The following is a 22,953-nucleotide window of genomic DNA, read 5'->3' on the forward strand; positions in this document are numbered from 1 at the left end:
ACACCATACGACTGCCCTGCGAGAGCCGTACGAACCCTCGAGCAACGTATGAGGTACGGTAGGGCTCCTTTCGAGCTCCGCACGACTTGTCTGCGATGTCCGTACGGATATGCTACGATTGCATCCTCTAAAGATCGTACGGGGCCCGTAGGTATTGTGACCAGACGCTACGATTGTACAGAGACTATCTTAGTAAGGATTCTAAAGCTGGTGGACTCGTACGATTTTTAAGACCGTACGGCTTTGTGACCGTGGCATAAGCAGGCCTATTACATAAATAAATAATTAGAAAATTTTATTATTATTACTTTTGTAATAGATCAAGTTCTTATACAATAACCATTGATAAATTAATATTGATAGTCGTTATTGATTCATTGAATCTACCTGCAGGAGTGATAAATAATCCTTTTCGAGCTACTTCCCTTTCATATTTTTACGCCATTTGTTCAAGAAAAATATCCAAAACGTGTTGGGTATGTAAAATCAAAATCGTGTGTGATTAGGTAGGTAGACCCCTCTTCGAAGATTCATTGGTGTATATATTTGATTAGACAAAAGTACATGTACTATTTATTTGTTTTATAATATGGTGGGCTCGATCAATTTTGATTCATCTTGTTTCCTAAATGCCTGCAAAGAGCTATAAAAATAAATATATTGGCAACTTGAAAGGCATACAGAGCAAATCTCGCCAACCTCCCGTGACAAAAAAACGAGATCTCGTTTACCGGAAGTGGCGTTTTCTCCACGCACCATTTTGTATGCGAAAGCAATTATGCATCGGTAAAATAATTATCACCGTATGACCACGCTTCTTTCGATGGCAAAAAAAAAATGTGTACTTCGTGTCTTAAGACCATTTCAAATTAAACTAATTTTGTTTTAGAAGCTAAAATGTATTTTAAATGTAGTTTTAAAGGTACAAATTGTAATTCCATGCTCGCCGATGTTTGTTTTTAGTAAGATAACGCCGAATCACGCTCTGACACGAGCTCACGCGAGATTACAGCCAGTTGCCATTCTGTGTATTTTATACTTCTTTGATGCCTGTTAGGGGTTTTCTAGGTGTACGGACCTCCTTTTTCTAGATATGTAGGGTTATATATATCTTAATTTTGTTAAATGAAATAAAAAAGAAGACTTAACCAGTGTTCACTTAAAACTTGGATCTAAATGGTTTACAGATACCAGTGTTCACCTGATTGTTTACCTTCTCTTTCAAAACCTAAATAACCGAGGAACACCAAATGAATACACTGTTCCGTGCCGGTAAGTTTGTTGTAAAATAAACTGTTGATAACAGATAAATGAATACGTGTAACCCTGAAATGAATTCTATTTGAAATTCAGCAGAAAAAAATAAATTAAGCATAATAATATGTACCTATTTATTTTGTTATTTAACAAGATATAATGATAATCGGCACGAAGCTGATTGTTTAATTATCAGTAAACAGACATTAAGTAAAAGAAACTGTTTGTGAAAACGTTCCTTGTATCTCGTAACGGCTACCAAATGTGTGGAAAAGATAAATACCCTAAGGTATTTATTTGTTTTTAATAGTTTTTTTCCCAAAATATTTAACTTTTTTTTTGTTTAATCTTTATATCTTTTTTTCTACCAGTTCGAATCATCATGATTTATTCGGTGTTCCACGGTTATTTATGTTTCGAAAGAAAATGTAACAAATCGTATGAACGTTGTTATCTGTAAACATTTAGATCCAAGTTTAAGGTGAATTCTGATGAATTCTTATTTGTTATTTCATTTTCAACAAAATTTGAAATGTAAATGACCCTTAATCTCTAGAAAATCGGAGGTCCGTACCCCTAGAAAACCCCTAACAGGCTTGTCTAGAGGTACGAATCCGTACCCCTAGACACTTCCTTCCTAAATCAGGCTAATGTTCTAGAATGATTAATCCCCCGGCTTATTTTCAGGATTGTCTATCAACCCTGTAAAGAGTTTGTTGCAATTCTTCTTTTCTCACATTTTTTTCTCTTTAATTTTTAGCAAGTGTTGTTCAGTGTCAGCTTAAAGCAATGTCAAACTTCAGTAGGGTACCTGTTGTAGACGTACACAGTGATAATTTGCGAGAAGTGTGGCCATCTATGATACTAGCAATGTCAAATGCTACATTTATAGGGCTTGATACGGTAACTCTTATTTTTTGATATTTAACATTAAAGGCAGTGGCTTCCAGATTGTTTGAAAAAAAAATAAAAAAGAGATTGTTTTAGATATCTGAAAATTAATGCTGTATTTCTTAAGACTGGTTTGAAAATTGATTGCTGACAGACTATAATGTTACGGAAATACATGAGAATTGTATAGTTGTTTTTACAATACTACTTCAGAGCTCCAGATAAGCTGCGTATTTGCGTATTTACGCAATTTAAATTGCAGAAAACCCAATTGAATTCATACAGTGTGCATACTGAAATGCAAGTAAAATTCCTAATACCCAGTTTGTAAAAAATCGCTTACGTATCGCATTTTCCTTATTACTAGAACGGGTACGAGACTTTAACTCTAGATTTGACAGACTGGTTATATGTTACCGCAGAACAGGTTGCAGTTAATCGGAAAAATCACAGGACCATTCGGTCAGCTGATCAGTGTCATTTGGACGCTTTGTAAATTTTACGCCGATAAAATACAAAAGAGGTTGCAGAAAAAACACTGTTGCAGCACAAACAAACAAATTAGTGGGATATTTTGCTGTTCAACAATGACTGTTTGTGACGATGTAGTGTCACCAATACTAGATGACATCTTTTGGGAGAATGCATATTGCGGTGACCACATCGTTCGGGATATTGTGGATGAACTGATCTCCGACTGCATTAAAAGTGAAAAAGAAAACAACAGTATGGAATATTCATTACAATTTTAAATACATTTTTGTATTAAACATTGAAGGGTGCCATTTAAGTACTTAGGTACTTAGTCAATCCTGTTTAATCATATATACGATGTATACTGTAAGCAAAAAATACTCAGTTGTTATTGCGAGATTGGTAAAATACCCAACTGGTTTTAGCAAATACCCAATTACTTCTGAAAAGGCTGGGTAATGATATTTTTACCCAATTCAAATTTCCAATACCCAAATCAGACAAAAAGTGATGAGTAAATACCCAATTGCACCAACAGCTTATCTGGAGCTCTGCTACTTTTTAGGATGAAAATCTAAAAGCATTTGTAATCAGGTTTTTTTTTCAGCCGTTTTTATAGCTGTTATTGGGCTATATTCCCAATGCCAAAAAGTATGTTTTTTTCCCAAAATGAGTGCAAAAATTCCCAATCTACATTCTGAAAAAAAAAATCATCAAAATTGCACAAACATTGACCAAATTATGGACAATTTTGTAATGGAGGTATGTTCAAGAGGTTGTACAATGTGAAACAAGTGTATGAGAAAGTGCTTAAACACATCCTTAATATATCCTATGGGACTAAATATTTCCCAATCTGGAACATTTATGCGTCAAAATTCCCAATTTTGGGGGTATAGGCTATGTTCCCAAAACAGCAAGAAAAAACCCTGGTAAAGCTTTACGTGAGGTATATTGCCTCAATTATAAATATGGTATCAATGTTTAACGTGCAATGAACACTAAATCCTCTATAGCAGTATTGGTAATGACAGCGGAAAATTACTTTATTGCCACGTCAGTCCGTGTTTGTTTCACAGTACGGTCATCTTTTTTTTCTTGATTTGGCATTTTTAAAATAGTTTAGGAAAAAAGCTCATTTCTAATGTTCATAATATGACCCAACTCCAATTTGAAGAAAGATCATTTTTTAGCCAAAATCTGGAGGTCAGTGCCTTTAACCAGAACAATGATTGCAGCATTGAATAGAACATCTAAGGCCACTTGTGCAGCCATAGCAGTATAATTACATTCTCCATGTTTGTTCTTTTCAAAATTATGATGTTCATTTTGCTAGAACCACTCGAGCAAAGGCGCCAAAGTTACAATAACGCCACTTACCCATAACATGCCACTGTTTTGACGATGTTTTCATGTAGACTGGGAGAGCATTCCATAGATGATGTCACAGTTGTTCTGTCTAATGAACTGAGTGACTGGAAAGCTGATTCTAATGTTAACTACAACAAAATATGTGTAATGCATGAAGAAAATTGTTAGCAAATTGAAAGGAAGTATCATGAAAATATAAGAAATAAATTAATTTGATTTGGAGTTCATGCAAAATGAATGACAGAATATACTTGGCCAATTAATCATGAATCGCTTGCATTTTTCATTGATTTGCTGATTTTCAGGAGCTGAGTGGATTAGGCCATAGAAAGAAACTTGGGGCAAAGTAAGTCATTATTTTACACAGTCGTTAACAGATGTTAACAAATATTGTGCTAAACTTTACATAATGGTCCTTTAAAAGGTCTGAGGTCCATCATACAATAGACTGTACAACTGGATGTCCGTCATACTAACCCGAGCCTGTGTAACTGGATATCTGTCATAATAGCCCTAGTATCTACAACTCGAGGTCTGTCATACAAGCCCAGGCCTGTAATATCTCAAGGTTCATCATACTAGCCCAAGCCTGTATAACTCGGGGGTCCTTCTAGTAGCCCAAGCCTCTGTCATACTAGCCCAAGTCTCTACAACTTTAGCCAGTATAACTGGAGGGCTATCATACTAGCCCAAGCCTTTATAACTCGAGGTCCTTCGCACTAGCCCAACAACTGGAGGTTCGTCATACTAGCCCAGGTTTCTACAACTTGAGGTCCATCATACTAGCCCATGTCTCTACAACTCGAGGTCCATCATAATAGCCCAAGTCTTAACAACTCAAGGTTCGCCATACTATCCCAAGTCTCTATAACTTGAGGTCCGTCATTCTAGCCCAAATTTCTTCAACTCGAGGTCCATCATACTAACCTGAGCCTATGTAACTGAGAGGCTTGGGCTAGTATGATAACCCTCGAGTAACTCGAGGGTTATCATACTAGCCCAAGCCTTTATAACTCGAGGTCCTTCGTACTAGCCCAAGCCTCTACAACTGGAGGTCTGTCATACTAGCCCATGTCTCTACAACTCAAGGTCCATCATACTAGCTTAAGCCTGTGTAACATGAGGGTTATCATACTAGCCCAAGTCTGTATAACTGGAGGTCCTCTGTACTAGCCCAAGCCTCTACAACTCGAGGTCTGTCGTACTAGCCCATGTCTCTACAACTCAAGGTCCATCATACTGGCCTTAGCCTGTGTAACTCAAGGGTTATCATAATAGCCCAAGCCTGTATAACTCGAGGTCCTTCGTACTAGCCCAAGCCTCTACAACTCGAGGTCTTCCATACTAGCCCAAGCCTGTAATAACTTAAGGTTCATCATACTAGCCCAAGCCTGTATAACTCGAGGTCCTTCGTACTATCCCAAGCTTTTACAACTTGAGGTCGTCATACTAGCCCATGTCTCTACAACTTGAGGTCCGTCATACTAGCCCAAGTCTCTTTAACTCGAGGTCCGTCATACTAGCCCATGCCTCTACAACTTGAGGTCCATCATACTAGCCCAAGTCTCTACAACTAGAGGTCCATCATACTAGCCCAAGTTTCTACAACTTGAGGTTTGTCAAACTAGTTTAAGCTGGTATAACTCCAGATCCGTCATACAAGCCCAAGCCTGTATAGCCCCTATCATGCATGGTTTATACAACAGTTTATAGTAATAGGGTAATCAATTAATCCTGATACATCATAAAAATGAAAAAGGATGTATTGGCCTGACCAAATATGACTTCATAGATGAAGCACAGTAATTTGATATTATCTTGTGTTATATTCCAGATACAGTGATTACAATAATACATGTTTATGATAGGTAAGATTACTTTTACTGGTGTGATCTTTTTCATTAATGCGATGTTGGCAGATGCTTTTTGTTAATAAAACCAAAAGTATCAAATTTTCACTTTAATAACAATCACCAATTACTGTACACAATCATCAGTTACTGAACACAGTCATCAGTTACTGTACTCAGTCATCAGTTACTGTACACAATCATCAGAAACTGTACACAGTCATCAGTTACTGTACTCAGTCATCAGTTACTGTACTCAGTCATCAGTTACTGTACACAATCATCAGTTACTGTACACAGTCATTAGTTACTGTACTCAGTCATCAGTTACTGTACTCAGTCATCAGTTACTGTACACAATCATCAGTTACTGTACACAGTCATCAGTTACTGTACACAATCATCAGTAACTGTACACAGTCATCAGTTACTGTACTCAGTCATCAGTTACTGTACTCAGTCATCAGTTACTGTACACAGTCACCAGTTACTGTACTCAGTCACCAGTTACTGTACACAGTCACCAGTTACTGTACACAGTCACCAGTTACTGTCCTCAGTCACCAGTTACTGTACACAGTCATCAGTTACTGTACACAATCATTAGTAACTGTATACAGTCATCAGTTACTGTACTCAGTCATCAGTTACTGTACACAGTCACCAGTTACTGTACAAAGTCATCAGTTTCTGTACACAGTCACCAGTTACTGCACAAAGTCATCAGTTTCTGTACCCGGTCGCCAGTTACTGTACCGATCATCAGTTACTGTACACAATCATTAGTAACTGTACACAGTTATCAGTTTTTGTACTCAGTCATCAGTTACTATACTCAGTCATTAGTTTCTGTACACAGTCACCAGTTACTGTACAAAGTCATCAGTTACTGTACACAGTCATCAGTTACTGTACACAATCACCAGTTACTGTACAAAGTCATCAGTTTCTGTACAGTCACCAGTTACTGTACAAAGTCATCAGTTTCTGTACACAGTCACCAGTTACTGTACATAATCACCAGTTACTGTACACAATCATCAGTTACTGTACTCAGTCATCAGTTACTGTACTCAGTCATCAGTTTCTGTACACAGTCACCAGTAACTATACAAAGTCATCAGTTACTGTACACAGTCATCAGTTACTGTACACAGTCATCAGTTACTGTACACAGTCACCAGTTACTGTACAAAGTCATCAGTTTCTGTACACAGTCACCAGTTACTGTACATAATCACCAGTTTCTGTACACAGTCATCAATTACTGTACTCAGTCATCAGTTACTGTACATAATCACCAGTTTCTGTACACAGTCATCAATTACTGTACTCAGTCACCAGTTACTGTACATAATCACCAGTTTCTGTACACAGTCATCAATTACTGTACTCAGTCATCAGTTACTGTACTCAGTCACCAGTTACTGTACACAGTCATCAATTACTGTACTCAGGCATTAGTTACTGTACATAATCACCAGTTTCTGTACACAGTCATCAATTACTGTACTCAGTCATCAGTTACTGTACATAATCACCAGTTTCTGTACACAGTCATCATTTACTGTACACAGTCACCGGTTACTGTACATAATCACCAGTTTCTGTACACAGTCATCAATTACTGTACTCAGTCATCAGTTACTGTACTCAGTCATCAGTTTCTGTACACAGTCACCGGTTACTATACAAAGTCATCAGTTACTGTACACAATCATCGGTTACTGTACACAGTCATTAGTTACTGTACAAAGTCATTAGTTACTGTACAAAGTCATCAGTTACTGTACACAGTCATCAGTTACTGTACACAATCATCAGAAACTGTACACAGTCATCAGTTACTGTACTCAGTCATCAGTTACTGTACTCAGTCATCAGTTTCTGTACACAGTCGCCAGTTACTATACAAAGTCATCAGTTACTGTACACAGGCATAAGTTACTTTACACAGTCACCAGTTACTGTACAAAGTCATCAGTTACTGTACTCAGTCACCAGTTACTGTACACAATCATCAGTTACTGTACACAATCATCAGTAACTGTACTTAGTCATGAGTTACTGTTCTCAGTCACCAGTTTCTGTACACAGTCACCAGTTACTGTACGCAGTCATCAGTTACTGTACAAAGTCAGCAGTTACTGTAAACAGTCAGCAGTTACTGTACACAGTCATCAGTTACTGTATGCAGTCATCAGTTGCTGTACACAGTCATCAGTGGCTGTACACAGTCATCAGATACTGTACGCAGTCATCAGTTACTGTACACAGTCATCAGTTGCTGTACACAGTCATCAGTTACTGTACGCAGTCATCAGTTACTGTACACAGTCATCAGTTAATGTATGCAGTCATAAGTTACTGTACATAGTCATCAGTTGCTGCACCGTCATCAGTTACTGTACACAGTCATCAGTTACTTTGCACAGTCATCAGCTACTGTACACAGTCATCAGTTACTTTGCACAGTCATCTGTTACTATACATAGTCATCTGTTACTGTACACATTCATCAGTTACTGTACACAGTCAACAGTTACTGTACACAGTCATCAGTAACTGTACACAGACATCAGATGCTCTTCACAGTCATCAGTAACTGTACACAGTCAACTGTTACTGTGCACAGTCATCCATAATTGTACACATTCATCAGATACTCTACATAGACATCAGTAACTTTACACTGTCTTCAGTTGTTTTGCACAGTTATCAGTTGCTTTACACATCAGCATATATTGTACACGGTCATCATTAACTGTACACATACATCAGTGACTGTACATAGTCATCAGTTACTGAACACAGTCATCATTAACTGTACACATACATCAGTGACGGTACATAGTCATCAGTTACTGAACACAGTCATAAGTTGATGAGAAATAATCTTAAATTTTGAATCGTTGCAGTACTATTAAATTTTATCAGAGGTTGATAAATACTGTCATTTCAGGTCTGTTGAAGACCGTTACAAGAACATCTGTGATACTGCTAAATCTAGGTCAGTTCTCTCCCTTGGTATGTCTTGTTTCCAACAGATGTCACCACCATCACGGAACAGCCAGTCAGAAGGAAGCTGCTTAACAAGTAGCCAATCAGGATCCAGTTACATAGTTCAGACTTTCAACATAATGCTGCTTTGCGAGGAAGAGTTTGTGGTAGAACCTCAGTCTTTGAGGTTTCTTGTACATCATGGTTTTGATTTCAACAAACAATATGAGAAAGGTGTACCATACTATAGGGGTGCAGATAAGGTATTAGTTGAAGGTTCTTGTACATTAATGGCTTAAATTTCAACAAACAGTATGATGGAATGTGATACATCTCTCCAAATGTGGCTATATTACAGTGGTGCAATCTCATAAAAGTTATTTTCTGTTCTGCTTGAAACTTGTAGAATATCTTGTTATGTTTCACCCCCCACCCCCACCCTGCTGGGGGAGACATATCGTTTTTGCCCTGTCCATCCATCCGTTCGTCATACTTCATTTCCAATCAAAAACTGGAGAACAACTTCAAACCTCATAGGATGGCAGGGCTTATGGAGTAGACTATCCCTTTAGTGTTTTTGGGGTCATTCCATCAAAGGTCAAGGTCATAGGGGCCTGAATATGGAAAACCATTTCCGATCAATAGCTTGAGAACCACCTAACCCAGGATGATGAAACTATATGATGATTAGTCATGCAGAGTAGATGACCCCTATTGATTTTAGGTTCACTCAATCAAAGGTCAAAATCACAGGGGCCTGAACATGGAAAACCGTTTCAAATTCATAACTTGAAAACCACTGGGCCCAGAATGTTGAAACTTAGTGGAATGATTAGACTTGTCAAGTAGATGATCCCTATTGCAGCCAACCATCAATGTCTCTTTGACTTTCCCTTCTGTCCCCTGGTGACTTCTTACCTATAAGACATGCGCTTTTCTACAAAAGCATCTTCAGTGGTATGCCTGAGACTTGTTCATAGCATTTTTGGTTGAATGTGAAATTGGATTTTATCATGATAAAATGTAGAGGTCTTTGTGATATTAAAGTTTTTTTCGGGTTCTTTTATGTACATATACTATCTGGCCATTAAAACAGTGATGTTAACAAGCACAGGTTTAGAAATACAGTCGAGTCCACTTAATACGAACTCGCTTGATACGAATTTTCGGATTAAACGAACAAAGTCCGAATTCCCCTGCCGAGTCCTTCTATTTTCTTTGTAAAATTATTTCGGTAATAGCGAACTCGCTTGATACGAATAATCGGTAGATACGAACACATTTTGGAAGTCCCAGTAAGCTTAAATATTATACTTTTCCATCTTTTGATACGAATTAATTTTAGAAGTCGGGGCCGTTATAAAATGTGTTGAAAATAATAATATGGTCAAACTTGTGCCTCTTGGTAATTGGACAATGGAGTAGTTTACACCTATTCACAAACAAACACTCGGTCATTTGTGTATCATGTCAATATAAAATAATTTAATCAATTAACAGGTCAAGATTTGTAAGAGGTGTAAATAATTTTATACACATTATTGACGTTCTAGTGTAGATACAGGTAGGCTGTGTCTTCCAAAATATACAAACTTTTATACCTCTTAGAATGCTTGTTATATAGTACAAGCTTTAATGTTGGCGGTGGATATAATTTGGCGCTCTTGACCTCGACCGCACATTAAAATTTAAATTAATACAGTTTTACCTGTTTAAGTATGACTTTTCTTGAGTAATTTCAATGTTATCTGAATGAATTAACTTAATCCGTTTAAAACTGTTAACTACTTTCATGTATCATAATATTGGAATCTATTCACCGATGATACCGGTGATACTGCCCAAATTGCTCGGACAAATTATCTGGTCATACATTCATTAATACGAATTTCGTTTGATACGAACATATTTCTTAGGTCCGGATGAGTTCGTATAAAGCGAGTTTGACTGTAATAATGGAAAGTAAATGATAATAGAAAGTCAGTCTCAACTTGTTTTGTCTGGCAGTCATATGGTTTTAATTTCTGTTTGTGCTGATCATAAACTTCCCCTGGTGTATTTTGAGCACAGTGATAATTCATCAGACCACTGCAAAGGAAGTAGGGATGAGAACTATCAAGAGCATGAACATAGAATTAGCACATAGGATTGGGGCTCGAGATGTTAACTTACAGTTAGAATGTGGGAATGACTTGATATAAAGAAGGAGTGTTAATATATTTCAGCAGTACCTGAGTGTGGATAGTGAGTTTGAACTTTCAGGAAATAGTTAACAAGTACAAATGTACCTCATTCTAGAATTTATGACTTTAACTGATTTAAAATAGTAAGAATTCAACTAGAGTTGACGTTTCTTTTGTTCTAAGGCACTGACACAGTACGGGTCATGTGGCATTTTTTCCAGCTTTTAACCCTTACCCTGCTGAATTTCTATAATGAACTTGTCCATCTTTCGATTTGGACTGTACCATTAACTGTTAAAAGGGGTGTTTACAAGAAAAAGATACTGACTGAATAGTGAACATTGCAGATATTGATCTGACTGCATGGATGTGCAGGCTGATCATGACCTACTCTGGTCGTAAAGGCAGAATCAATCATGTCGAGCATGATAAGGGTTAATGGTACAGGAAGCTTCCAGGGTGTCTCTCCAGGCTTTATTTTAGGCATAGGTGGGCGTGTGCCTGGTTAGAACCACTGACTTCCTACAGGGAAACTGGATGGCTGCCTAACATAATAGCACAAGTAGGGCTTGAACCCACAGTGGTGATTGACATATGATTTATAGTTAACTAACTTAACCACTTGGTCATGGATGTCCCTCATCTAAATCATACAGCTTTTTAATCTTATAGATTTGCAGTCGAAATGCATTTTCTTCAGTGAAGCCATGATTAAACAGTTCTTGCGTTTCAGTTCCCACAAATCGTTTGACCTGCCAAGGTTGCGCATTCTGGAGATGGATAAAAATTATGCAGCTTTTGACCAATTAGAACAGTGTGAAAGAACAAGTATATGAAACTGTATTAATAGTTGTAAATCACAGGGTTTTTTTTTTGTGTGTATGAAATACGTTGTTACATTTAAAGTAGACCATATTTTTCATATCCAGAATTCAATTTATTTCATCAGTATACTTTGAAAGCATAACTATTTTAGGTCAGACACACATGCGTCAAAGGTTAGTGGTGGTCTAGTAAGGGGAGCAGTGGTCTAGTGGATAAAGTGTTGGCCACTTAATCCAGGGATCATGGGTTTGATTCCCTCTGGGGTCACAACCATGACTTTTCATATGACACCAGTACTGGTTTTTCCAGGAAGCTGACTCGAGAGTGGTTCAAATAAGCTTGAGGTTTTCATCACAATCAAGCTAAAACAAAGTAGTGCAAACTAGACCAAATGTTGAAAATAATTTCAAATTACTTTAGTTCAAAATCTTGAAAGCCTTTGCCATTATGTTAAGATTGTTCGGACATTTTTAATTAGACTGAATCTTTGTTTTTCAGACAGAAGACAAAAACATTCAGTCAGTCAGACATTTGTTTGTGGAACTTGTTGCCATGGAGAAGCCCATAGTGCTTCATAATGGACTGGTTGACCTGTTGTTTATGTATGAGAATCTGTATACCAGTCTGCCGCCGACCTCAGCCATGTTTCTAGCAGATCTCAGTGACATGTTCCCAAATGGAATTATTGATACAAAGTATATCACTGACTTTGAGCACCTCATGCAAGCCTCTTATTTGGAATATGTATTTAGAAAATGGTATGGAATGTTTTAACCCTCCAATCTTGCTTGTTTGACCTAAGCTTACACTTAAGGATAACATGGTGTAATAGGCCTCAATTTCACCAAAAGCGTATATACAGCTTGATAATTTAAGCTTTAAAGATGTCAAACTATATAACAAATGTATTGACAAGTTATATATTGACAGAAGTTCTCAAAATTTCCTTTAGATTACATCCGCTGATAATTTTGGTTTTTCATGAGTTGTCTCCCTGAAAACTAGAAAAGAAATGATTTACTTCTTTTCCCAATGGGGAATTTTAGATTTCTTTTTGATATTTGTATCAGAATCGTATAATGCAGCTTTCTCCCACAAAATGTTCTCGAAACTCAAGTTCAGATTCTTATAATCAAAGAAATTATATATTTCCCATAAGCATCAATGTTAATTTCAATACCAATTATCTCCCCCAAAAAATGATAAAATTTGAAAAATCTCTCGGTGAGAAGTTTTTAATTTTAAATGTCTTTAAAGTGACCAGATTTCATTTAAATGTTACCATCCAGTTACAAGATATGAAATGTGGCTATTGCACCATGTTATCCTTAATAAGTTTTCTATTAGTCAGTTCTGTTTAAACAAGTACATGACTTCTGAGGGATCTACTTTCCAGATTTCATTTACTTCACAACAGCGGGTGTTAAGTGCTGTGTGGCGGCTGTAAAAAAGTCTCCTCGACTTCATCTCAGTGTTGTTATATTTTCTGGTCCTTTGGGATCATTGATTTCAAATCATTTAGATTTGAAGATTGAATACTGCTTAAGCCAGTGCTAAAGGGGCATTGGTGAGAATTTGTTTTTCATAAAATCATGTGCAATGAGTTTCCAATAACTTGTATTCCTTACAACTTTTGATGCTTTTCAGCCAAAAAGACAATGAGAATAAATGTGGAAAGTGTACCATACATTTCCCGCACTACCCGGCCAGCTACCCACATGTTACTTACAGGAACTGTAACATCAAACCACAGTTTGACATCGGTGAAAATCCAGATGCTTATAAAGCCGCTTTGTGTGACACCTACACAGTAAGTTTGTTTACGGTTTATACAGTATGTCATTTAGGTGTTTATTTTGCATCCACATCTACAATATTGATGGCCAATACACAAGCTCTATAGCAGTATAAACCAGTTGTAAATATTGGAATACAGACAAATTTCTCCCAGTACAAAATTGATCCTGCTCAGTTTGACCAAGACAAATACCCTCTCATTTTTTTTTCAATAATGTCCAAATTTTCATTTCATTTAGATTCAATAATTATCATCTTAAAAATTCTGTTTTTCATCTTCATTAATTTTAAAATTTATATTCAACAAAATCATTGGAAATTTTGTCAGCCTTGATCAAATTGAGCAGTGGTGATTTTATCCTGCATTTGTAAATATTACTTGTCTGTTTTGCTTTTTTCAGGTGTGCCCGAGGCTTGCCTGTTTTGCTTGTTTCAGGTGTGCCCGAGGCTTGCCTGTTTTGCTTGTGTCAGGTATGCCCGAGGCTTGCCTGTTTTGCTTGTTTCTGGTGTGCCCGAGGCTTGCCTGTTTTGCTTGTTTCAGGTGTGCCCGAGGCTTGCCTGTTTTGCTTGTGTCGGGTATGCCCGAGGCTTGCCTGTTTTGCTTGTTTCAGTGTGCCCAAGGCTTGCCTGTTTTGCTTGTTTCAGGTGTGCCCGAGGCTTGCCTGTTTTGCTTGTGTCGGGTATGCCCGAGGCTTGCCTGTTTTGCTTGTGTCGGGTATGCCCGAGGCCTGCTTTGTTTGTCAGATGTGCCCAAGGCTTGCCTGTTTTGCTCGTGTCTGGTGTGCCAAAGGCTTGCTTGTTTTGCTGTTTTGCTCGTGTCTGGTGTGCCCAAGGCTTGCTTGTTTTGCTTGTGTCTGGTGTGCCCAAGGCTTGCTTGTTTTGCTGTTTTGCTTGTGTCTGGTGTGCCCAAGGCTTGCCTATTTTGCTGATCAGGTTGCTTGTTTTGATACAAGTGCTACAAAGGTAGTGATGAATGCAAGGTGCTAAAAACAGTTATGGTATTTGTCTTTGTTTTTCAAGCAGCAGGAGTTATTTTTGTCTGGTTGTTGTTCCCAAAGAAAATTTTTATCATGTGCTATTCTTCATATGTGATAATTGCTATATTGGTTAAAGTCAGGCCAGGCCTTGGTTAAAATATACACTTAACAAATCTTCAGACACAACACATGACACTTTTTAGCCAGTATTTTTGACAGGGTGTTTGTGTCCTTCAGAAGTATTTTGAAAGATTCTGGCAAAAAACTGTGTAATGTTACAAAGTTTTGTTAGTCTGTTAAGGATATTTGTTTGTTTTAGTATTAAATCAAAATAGATTGCACTATGTAAACACCAGATACACTACTTTTAGCTCATCTGATTTTTAAAAAAAAAATGAGTTATTGTCATCACTTGATCGGCGTCAGCATTGCCTGGATAAGTTTTATGTTTAGGTCAGCTTTTCTCCTAAACTATCAAAGCTATTGCTTTAAAACTTGCAACACTTGTTCACCATCAATAGTTGACTCTGTACAGCAAGTAATATAACTCCATCCTGCTTTTTGGAAGAATTATGACCTCTTTTGGACTTTGAAAAAATCAGATTTCTTGGTTAAGTTTTGCGTTTAGGTCAACTTTTCTCCTTAACAGTCAAATCTTTTGCTTTAAAACATTGAGCAGTTGCTTGCCATTAAAAGCTGACTCTGCACAGCAAGTACTGTAACTCTACATTGCTTTTTGCAAGAATTATAGCCCCTATTTGACTTAAAGAAATTCTTGGTTAAGTTTTATGTTTAGGTTAGCTTTTCTCCTAAACTATCAAAGCTATTGCTTTAAAACTTGCAACACTTGTTCACCATCAAAAGCTGACTCTGTGCAGCAAGAAACATAACTCCATCCTGCTTTTTGCAAGAATTATGGCCCCTTTTGGACTTAGAAAATATCATAAAAACAGCCACACACAGGTAGGACAATATTTCTGTTATACATAGACAAAAAATCAGATGAGTGTCTGCACCTGCAAGGCGGTGCTTTTGTTATATGTGGCATTGCCATGAGTTGAAAATGTATAATTTGGTGCTCAGGAGTGAAAGATGTTTTGATGTGACATATAAAACCAACAAATTTTCTTTTTATTTCATGTTTTAACTTGACTGTTTTAAAAATTAGGAAAGCCTTTTTACTTATCCTGGTATTTGTATTGCCATTGCAATGTGGTTAATAGTTTTATAGCAAAGTCTCTTAATGTCACTACATGTTCCTTAATACTGCCTCTGTTTTCATAAAACCTCACAAGGATTGGTCTTGGTAATGGTCAGACATTTGCAGTCAGTAGCTGAGTACTGCAAATACACCTCCATAACTGCATTAAAACCCACTCCCCGCTACTCACACAGAAAGATTAACAAATCTATAGATTTTTTATGCTTGCCTTTAGTGAGAAGTGTGTATTGTTAACTGTTTTGCACATATCTGTCTGTTGGTCTGCCAGTCCATCAACTTGAAAAATGCTTTGATCAACTGTAATCAAACTGCATAGGACGGCTGCCAGCGATTAGTAGATGAACCCTATTGTGTTGGAGTCAGTAAGCTTAGGTCACAAGGTCACAATAACTTTTAGATTGAAAAATGGCTTCTACTCAGTAAATAAAGGACACTTAGGCATATTGTTGTCAAACTTCATTGAATGACTGCTTGTGGTCAGTAGATGACTCTGATTGTTAGTAGATCAACTGTGACCTGACCATCAGCCTGCTGCCAGTCAATAAGTAAAGGGCATTTAGACCTAGTGCCTTGAGGCTTCATAGAATGAGTGATATTGATCAACAGATGACCAGGATACTGAAAATGCTTTCTGATCTAAAACTTTTAGCGCTTCAAAGTACATATGGTGAATGCATGCTGATTTTTAGCTTGACTATACGAAGTATAAGTAGAGCTATCCTACTCAACATGCGTCTACATCACAACTTGGTTAAGTTTTTCGTACCAGTCCACATTTTGACAAAGTCTTTTGAGATAAAGCTTTGAAACTTTCAACTCTTGTTTACCATCACCATGGCCAGTTATAGGCAAGAGCACATAACTCCATCAAGGATTTTGGCTGAATTATGGTCCTTTTTGACTTAGAAATCTGGGTTAAGTTTTCGTACCAGTTCATATTTTGACAAAGTCTTTGAAGTTAAAGCTTTGAAACTTTCAACACCTGTTTACCATCACCATGTCAAGTTATAGGCAAGAGTACATAACTTCATCAAGGATTTTGGCTGAATTATGGCTCCTTTTGACTTACAAATCTTGGTTAAGTTTTTCGTACCAGTTCATATTTTGTGTAAAGTGTTTGACATATGGCTTTGAAACTTTTATCACTTGTTCAGTGTAATAGTCTCTATCTGTAGGAAAGAGTTCATAACTCTGTCTTATATTTTGGCTGAATTGTTGCCCTTTTTAGCCCACCATCATAAGATGGTGGGCTATTAAAATCACTCTGTGTCCGTGGTCCGTCCGTCCGTCATTCCGTCCGTCCGTCCGTCCGTCCGTCCGTCCGTTAACAATTTCTCGTTATCGCATCTCCTCAGAAACTACTGGGGGGATTTTGACCAAACTTTGTCAGAATGATGTATTGGTACCCTAGTTGTGTCCCCCTGAAAATCAGACTGGTTCAACAATTTATGAGTGAGTTATGGCCCTTTGTTTATTTCTATAATTTATATAGATTTATATAGGGAAAAACTTTGAAAACCTTCTTGTCCATAACCACAGAGCCTAGGGCTTTGATATTTGGTATGAAGCATCATCTAGTGGTCCTCTACCAAGATGATTCAAATTATTTCTCTGGGGTCAAATATGGCCCCGCCCTGGGGGTCACATGGTTTATATAGACTTATATAGGGAAAAACTTTGAATAACCTCTTGTCCAAAACCACAGGGCCTAGGGCTTTGATATTTTGTATGTGACATCATCTAGTGGTCTTCAACTAAGATTGTTCAAATTATACCCCTAGGGTCAAATATGGCCCCGCCCTGGGAGTCATATGGTTTACATAGACTTATATAGGGAAAAACTTTGAAAATCTTCTTGTCCAAACCACAAAGCCTAGGGCTTTGATACTTGTAATGTAGCATCATCTAGTGTTTCTCTACCAAGTTTGTCAAATTATCCTCCTAGGGTTAAATATGGCCCCGCCCTGGGGGTCAAATGGTTCATATAGACTTATATAGGGAAAAGCTTTTAAAATGTTCTTGTCAGTAACTACAACATTCAAACTTGGACCACATGTATATTTTTGAGTGGCAAGATGAACCTTGACATGAGTTGACCTTGATTTTGACCTAGTGACCTACTTTCACATTTCTGTAGCTACAGCCTTCAAATTTGGACCACATGCATAATTTTGTGCACTGGAAAAAACTTTGACCTTTATTTTGACCTAGTGACCTACTTTCACATTTTTTAAGGTACAGGCATCAAATTTGGACCATATGCATAGTTTCGTGTTTCAAAATGAAATTTGACATTGATTTTGACCTAGTGACCTACTTTCACATTTCTCAAGCTACAGCCTTCAAATTTGGACTACGTGCATAGTTTTGTGTACCGAAAAAAACTTTGACCTTGACATTGACCTAGTGACCTACTTTCACATTTTTGAAGGTACAGGCTTCAAATTTGGACCACATGCATAGTTTTGTATTCTGAAATAAAATTTGACCTTGATTTTGACCTAGTGACCTACTTTTACATTTCTCAAGCTGCAGCCTTCAAATTTGGACCACTTGCATAGTTTTTTGTACTGAAATGACCTTTGACCTTTACATTGACCTAGTGACCTACTTTCACATTTTTGAAGGTACAGGCTTCAAATTTGGACCACATGCATAGTTTTGTATTCCGAAATAAAATTTGACCTTGATTTTGACCTAGTGACCTACTTTTACATTTCTCAAGCTACAGGCTTCAAATTTGGACCACATGCATAGTTTTGTATTCCGAAATAAAATTTGCCCTTGATTTTGACCTAGTGACCTACTTTTACATTTCTCAAGCTACAGCCTTCAAATTTGGATCACATGCATAGTTTTGTGTACCGAAACAAACTTTGACCTTTACATTGACCTAGTGACCTACTTTCACATTTTTGAAGGTACAGGCTTCAAATTTGGACCACATGCATAGTTTTGTATTCTGAAGTAAAATTTGACCATAATTTTGACCTAGTGACCTACTTTTACATTTCTCAAGCTACAGCCTTCAAATTTGGACCACTTGCATAGTTTTGTGTACCGAAAATGAACTTTGACCTTAAGATTGACCTAGTGACCTACTTTCACATTTCTGTAGCTGCAGGCTTCAAATTTAGGACCACATGCATAGTTTTGTGTACCGAAACAAACTTTGACCTTGACATTGACCTAGTGACCTACTTTCACATTTTTGAAGGTACAGGCTTCAAATTTGGACCACATGCATAGATTTGTGTTGTGTACAGAAATGAAATTTGACCTTGAGCTAGTCAATAAGTCTTGAAATTTGGAACACTCAAAAATGGCACATTGGTGGGCGCCAAGATCACTCTGTGATCTCTTGTTGGACTTGGAAATTGGTTCTGATTTCATACAAGTCCATGTTTTGTCAAAACTATTTGACATATGGCTTTTAAACTTTGAACACTTGTTTATCATCATGATTTCCATCTGTAGGCAAGAGTACATAACTCTGACAGCTATTTTGGCTGAATAATGGCCCTTTTTGGACTTTGAAATTGGTTCACACATTGCCATTTAGTGCAAGACTTATTGAAATCCACAAATACAGGAACATTGTTTGTCTAATGTATTTTTGTACCCCCCGGGGCATGTTAGGTTCTTTTAGAAAAAAAATTTGTAGAGTTATGGGACTTTGTTTTTTTGTTACTATACTATATACATAGACACAATCTTGTGCGCACCATCTCTCCTCATCCCCTTTACACAATTTAATGAAACTTCACACAAGTGATCAGTAACAACAGTAGTTGTGCATGGGGCATGTTACATGTAGGTTCTTTCAGTGACAAAAATTGCAGAGTTATGGGACTTGTTTCTTGTTAACATACTATGTACATACAGTCTGCATATGCAATCTTGTGCGTGCCTAATCTACCAAACCCTTGCACACAATTTAATGAAACTTCACACAAGTGATCAGTACCAACCCTAGTTGTGCATGGTGCATGTTACTTTCTTTTAGATAGATATTCTGCATAGTTATGGGACTTTGTTTTTTGTTACTATACTGTATACATGCAGTCTATATACATACAGTCCACATAATTATGCAATCTTGTGTGCGTCAAATTGCAATGTACTGTGTCAGTGCATGCGGGGGGTACATTCATCACCTTTAGTGATAGCTCTAGTTTTCTTTTGTCTGAATATCTGTAGAAATATTTTGACCCCATCCAATCAATTATTCGAATAGTCGAGCGCGCTGTCATCGGACAGCTTTTGTTTTGTGTTATTTTGTCAGAGGTCAGGGTCACAGTTACCTTTAAACTAATTGTGGTTGCTAATCAGTATCTGAAGCACTCTTAGGCCTCTAAACGTCTGTAGTTAGCAGATGACTCATATGATTTTTGGGGTCTGTATATTAAAGGTCATGGTCACAGTGACTGCCAGGTTGATAACAATTTCTATTCAATAACTAAAAATTACATACCCAGTTTTCTCCAACTAGTAAACTAGGGGTGTACATGAGTTTTACAAACAGCTCTTGGTTCTATTACATTCACAGATTTCTTTCATTTTGACTTCTTCATTTTCAAACAGTAAAGTATGCTGTCATTCTGACAACTCTTGTTTCTATTTGATTTAACTACATTTTACTCATTGTGTTCTTTTAGACTTGGTTAAATTTATTTCATACTTTTTACACAGTGAAAATATCAAACATATTTTTGAAATGAAATAATGCCAGATACACTTTACTGCTACATTTCAATAATTCATTGAAAACGTGTTATGAAAGTAACTTTTATGTTTAAAGGGTCATGGATGGTGTCCAAAAGAGAAGTTCTGCCCAAGGTCACATGATATTGACCTGATCATTGATGTGGACAATTACATGGAAAAAAATAAAAGTAGAAAACGTAAACGTAGACGTCAAAATAGAGAGACCAAAGACATTAATCAACAGTCATTAGACGATGATGATGATGATGGTGATGATTCTGTATCCAAGGGGAATAACTCTGAAGTATCAAAGGATGTTGTTGTTACGGATACTGTTGAAAATGGAACCAATAGTGGTGTAAAGAGAAAATTAATAGACTCTGAAGAAATTTTGAAAAAGTTGAAAAGTGAAATGACAAATGAAGAAACACACGCAAATGGTGGACACCGAGCTGGTTATGATGCTTTTATGACAGGTTTTATTTATGCAGTGTACAGGGCCTCAGGAGATACATGGATAGATAAAACTGAGGAGTGGAAGAACAAATTGTACCTTGGAGGGAAAGACTATCCTCTCTCTGTCAGTAAAAGTAGTTTTAGCAAACATTCAAAACAGCATTTAGAGAAAATTAGTAAAATAAGGAACACTGATTGTAAAGAATAAAATGTTGCAAAATATGACTGAAAATTTTGCCAAGTTATTAGATAGGAATAGATTTACTCTGAAGTAGAAAACTGGGTGTAATAGACTAGCAATGAACTTAGCTATGTGAGTCTACAGAAAATTATAATGTAAACACAAAAATTAGTTTTTTTGGCATTGTTGGTAACACATTTTTGTAAAACTATTCAATGTGGTTATCCAGCAGTGGATAACAGAATTCAACCATTTCCTGGGCTGGTTTTTCATCATTCCTTATAAAAACTTCAGAATTTATAAAGTTCCTGCTGCCAGCGTTAGAGAATTTTAGAATGAAGTTTAGTTTATTCTTGGTTCTTGCGAAACAAAATTAGGAAGAAATTCTTGGAAAAAAAATCATGTTCTAAAATTTGTGAATGAAATAGTAGTCTCTCCTGGTAGCTGTGAAGACAAGATTAAATGTGGGGGTGGGTATGTGGGGAAAATGTCCCGTATTATTATTTTCATAAAGTACCTCTGTCAATATTCATAAGCCCTTTACTAACATCTACAAAACATTATTTCGCATAATAATTTCAAATACTTCTTAAAAATGGTATAAAGCACAATATAAAGAAAAGAACATGTGGTAATTCAAAGAATGTCTTTTCTTTTTTGTAGAAACGAATAGGAAATTGAATAATGTACTTTTATTTTGTTGAAATGCTAAAAGTCACTGTCTGTTATGAAAACACCAGAGTTTATTTAGAATTTAATTTTGTGATAAAACTGCTGAAAGCTAATATTTTATCTAACAGGACCTGTACAGCATTCATAAAAAGTAATTAACAGAAGGTCAGAGTTTTAATATAACAGTTATTAATATTCTGAACTAGTTTTAGTGCATTCAGAAAACTAGGGGGATTTGAAACACAGTCTAGACAGTCTATTACCAGGTGATATTAGGAAGTACGGGAATCTACTGGGAATAAGGTAATCGTTTACCATGAAAAAAAGGTATTAAATGTTTAGTCTGTTCTGATTGGTCGGTAATGTAAACAAACCCAAGAAGTGATTTGTTTATGAAATTGAACCTTGTTAGCATGTTTAGAGTATTTGAATCACACAATGAGAAAACCAACATAGTGCATTTGCGACAAGCATGGATCCAGACCAGCTGCGCATCCACTTTCAAAGCCTATTGCAGTTAGAGATACCGTTAACGAACAGCATGGATCCCGACAAGACTTCACAGATACACAGGCTGGTCTGGATCCATGCTGGTTACAAATGCACTATGTTGGCTTTCTCATGGTGCAGCTCAAAATTTTTATCATACATTTTGACACTATTTACATCTCATGTATAATGAAAATAGTTTTACGAAACAGTTTTCTGCATGATGTAAACAGGGGTCATATCATTCATGTGAAAAATACTGAAATAAAGTACCATCATTCACATGTTTTTGTTCATTGTTTGGCGGAACTAAGATAGTTCTTGAACAAAATGTGACTAGATATACATGTTTTGAATTATGGAAGGCCGTACTTGCCGTAATGTTATAATTGAAGTCTATGGAAAAACAGCAGGTGGTCTCTAACCTTGTCCAAACAGATTTTAGCTTCAATGTCAGTTCGAAGAGTTGGTAGAACTATTGCCCCTTTGTCAGTGTTGCATCCCAGTTTGGTTAGGTTTTTGTTATATACTGGTATTTCTGTACATCTGGGAATGAATTGAAACTTCACACACTCTTCTTGTCCACTGTAATGAGTTGACA

General features: G+C 36.8%; 1 protein-coding gene across 2 annotated transcripts; it reads left to right on the top strand.

Moving 5' to 3' along the window:
• Nucleotides 1-397: 397 nt before the first annotated feature.
• LOC123524551 (target of EGR1 protein 1-like) lies at nucleotides 398-22,634 on the top strand. Of its 2 annotated transcripts, XM_045302832.2 has the most exons (7): nucleotides 398-506; nucleotides 2,018-2,160; nucleotides 4,299-4,339; nucleotides 8,806-9,106; nucleotides 12,350-12,609; nucleotides 13,499-13,661; nucleotides 20,649-22,634. In XM_045302832.2, the coding sequence occupies exons 2-7, from the start codon at nucleotides 2,047-2,049 to the stop codon at nucleotides 21,216-21,218; spliced, it is 1,449 nt and encodes a 482-aa protein (XP_045158767.2). In that variant the 5' UTR covers nucleotides 398-506; nucleotides 2,018-2,046; the 3' UTR covers nucleotides 21,219-22,634. The 2 variants fall into 2 exon arrangements, with proteins under 2 accessions (XP_045158767.2, XP_053394700.1); XM_053538725.1 differs by lacking the exons at nucleotides 398-506; nucleotides 2,018-2,160 and adding an exon at nucleotides 2,669-2,874.
• Nucleotides 22,635-22,953: the final 319 nt, after the last annotated feature.

This window comes from Mercenaria mercenaria, chromosome 3, assembly GCF_021730395.1.
Source record: "Mercenaria mercenaria strain notata chromosome 3, MADL_Memer_1, whole genome shotgun sequence".
NCBI lineage: Eukaryota > Metazoa > Mollusca > Bivalvia > Venerida > Veneridae > Mercenaria > Mercenaria mercenaria.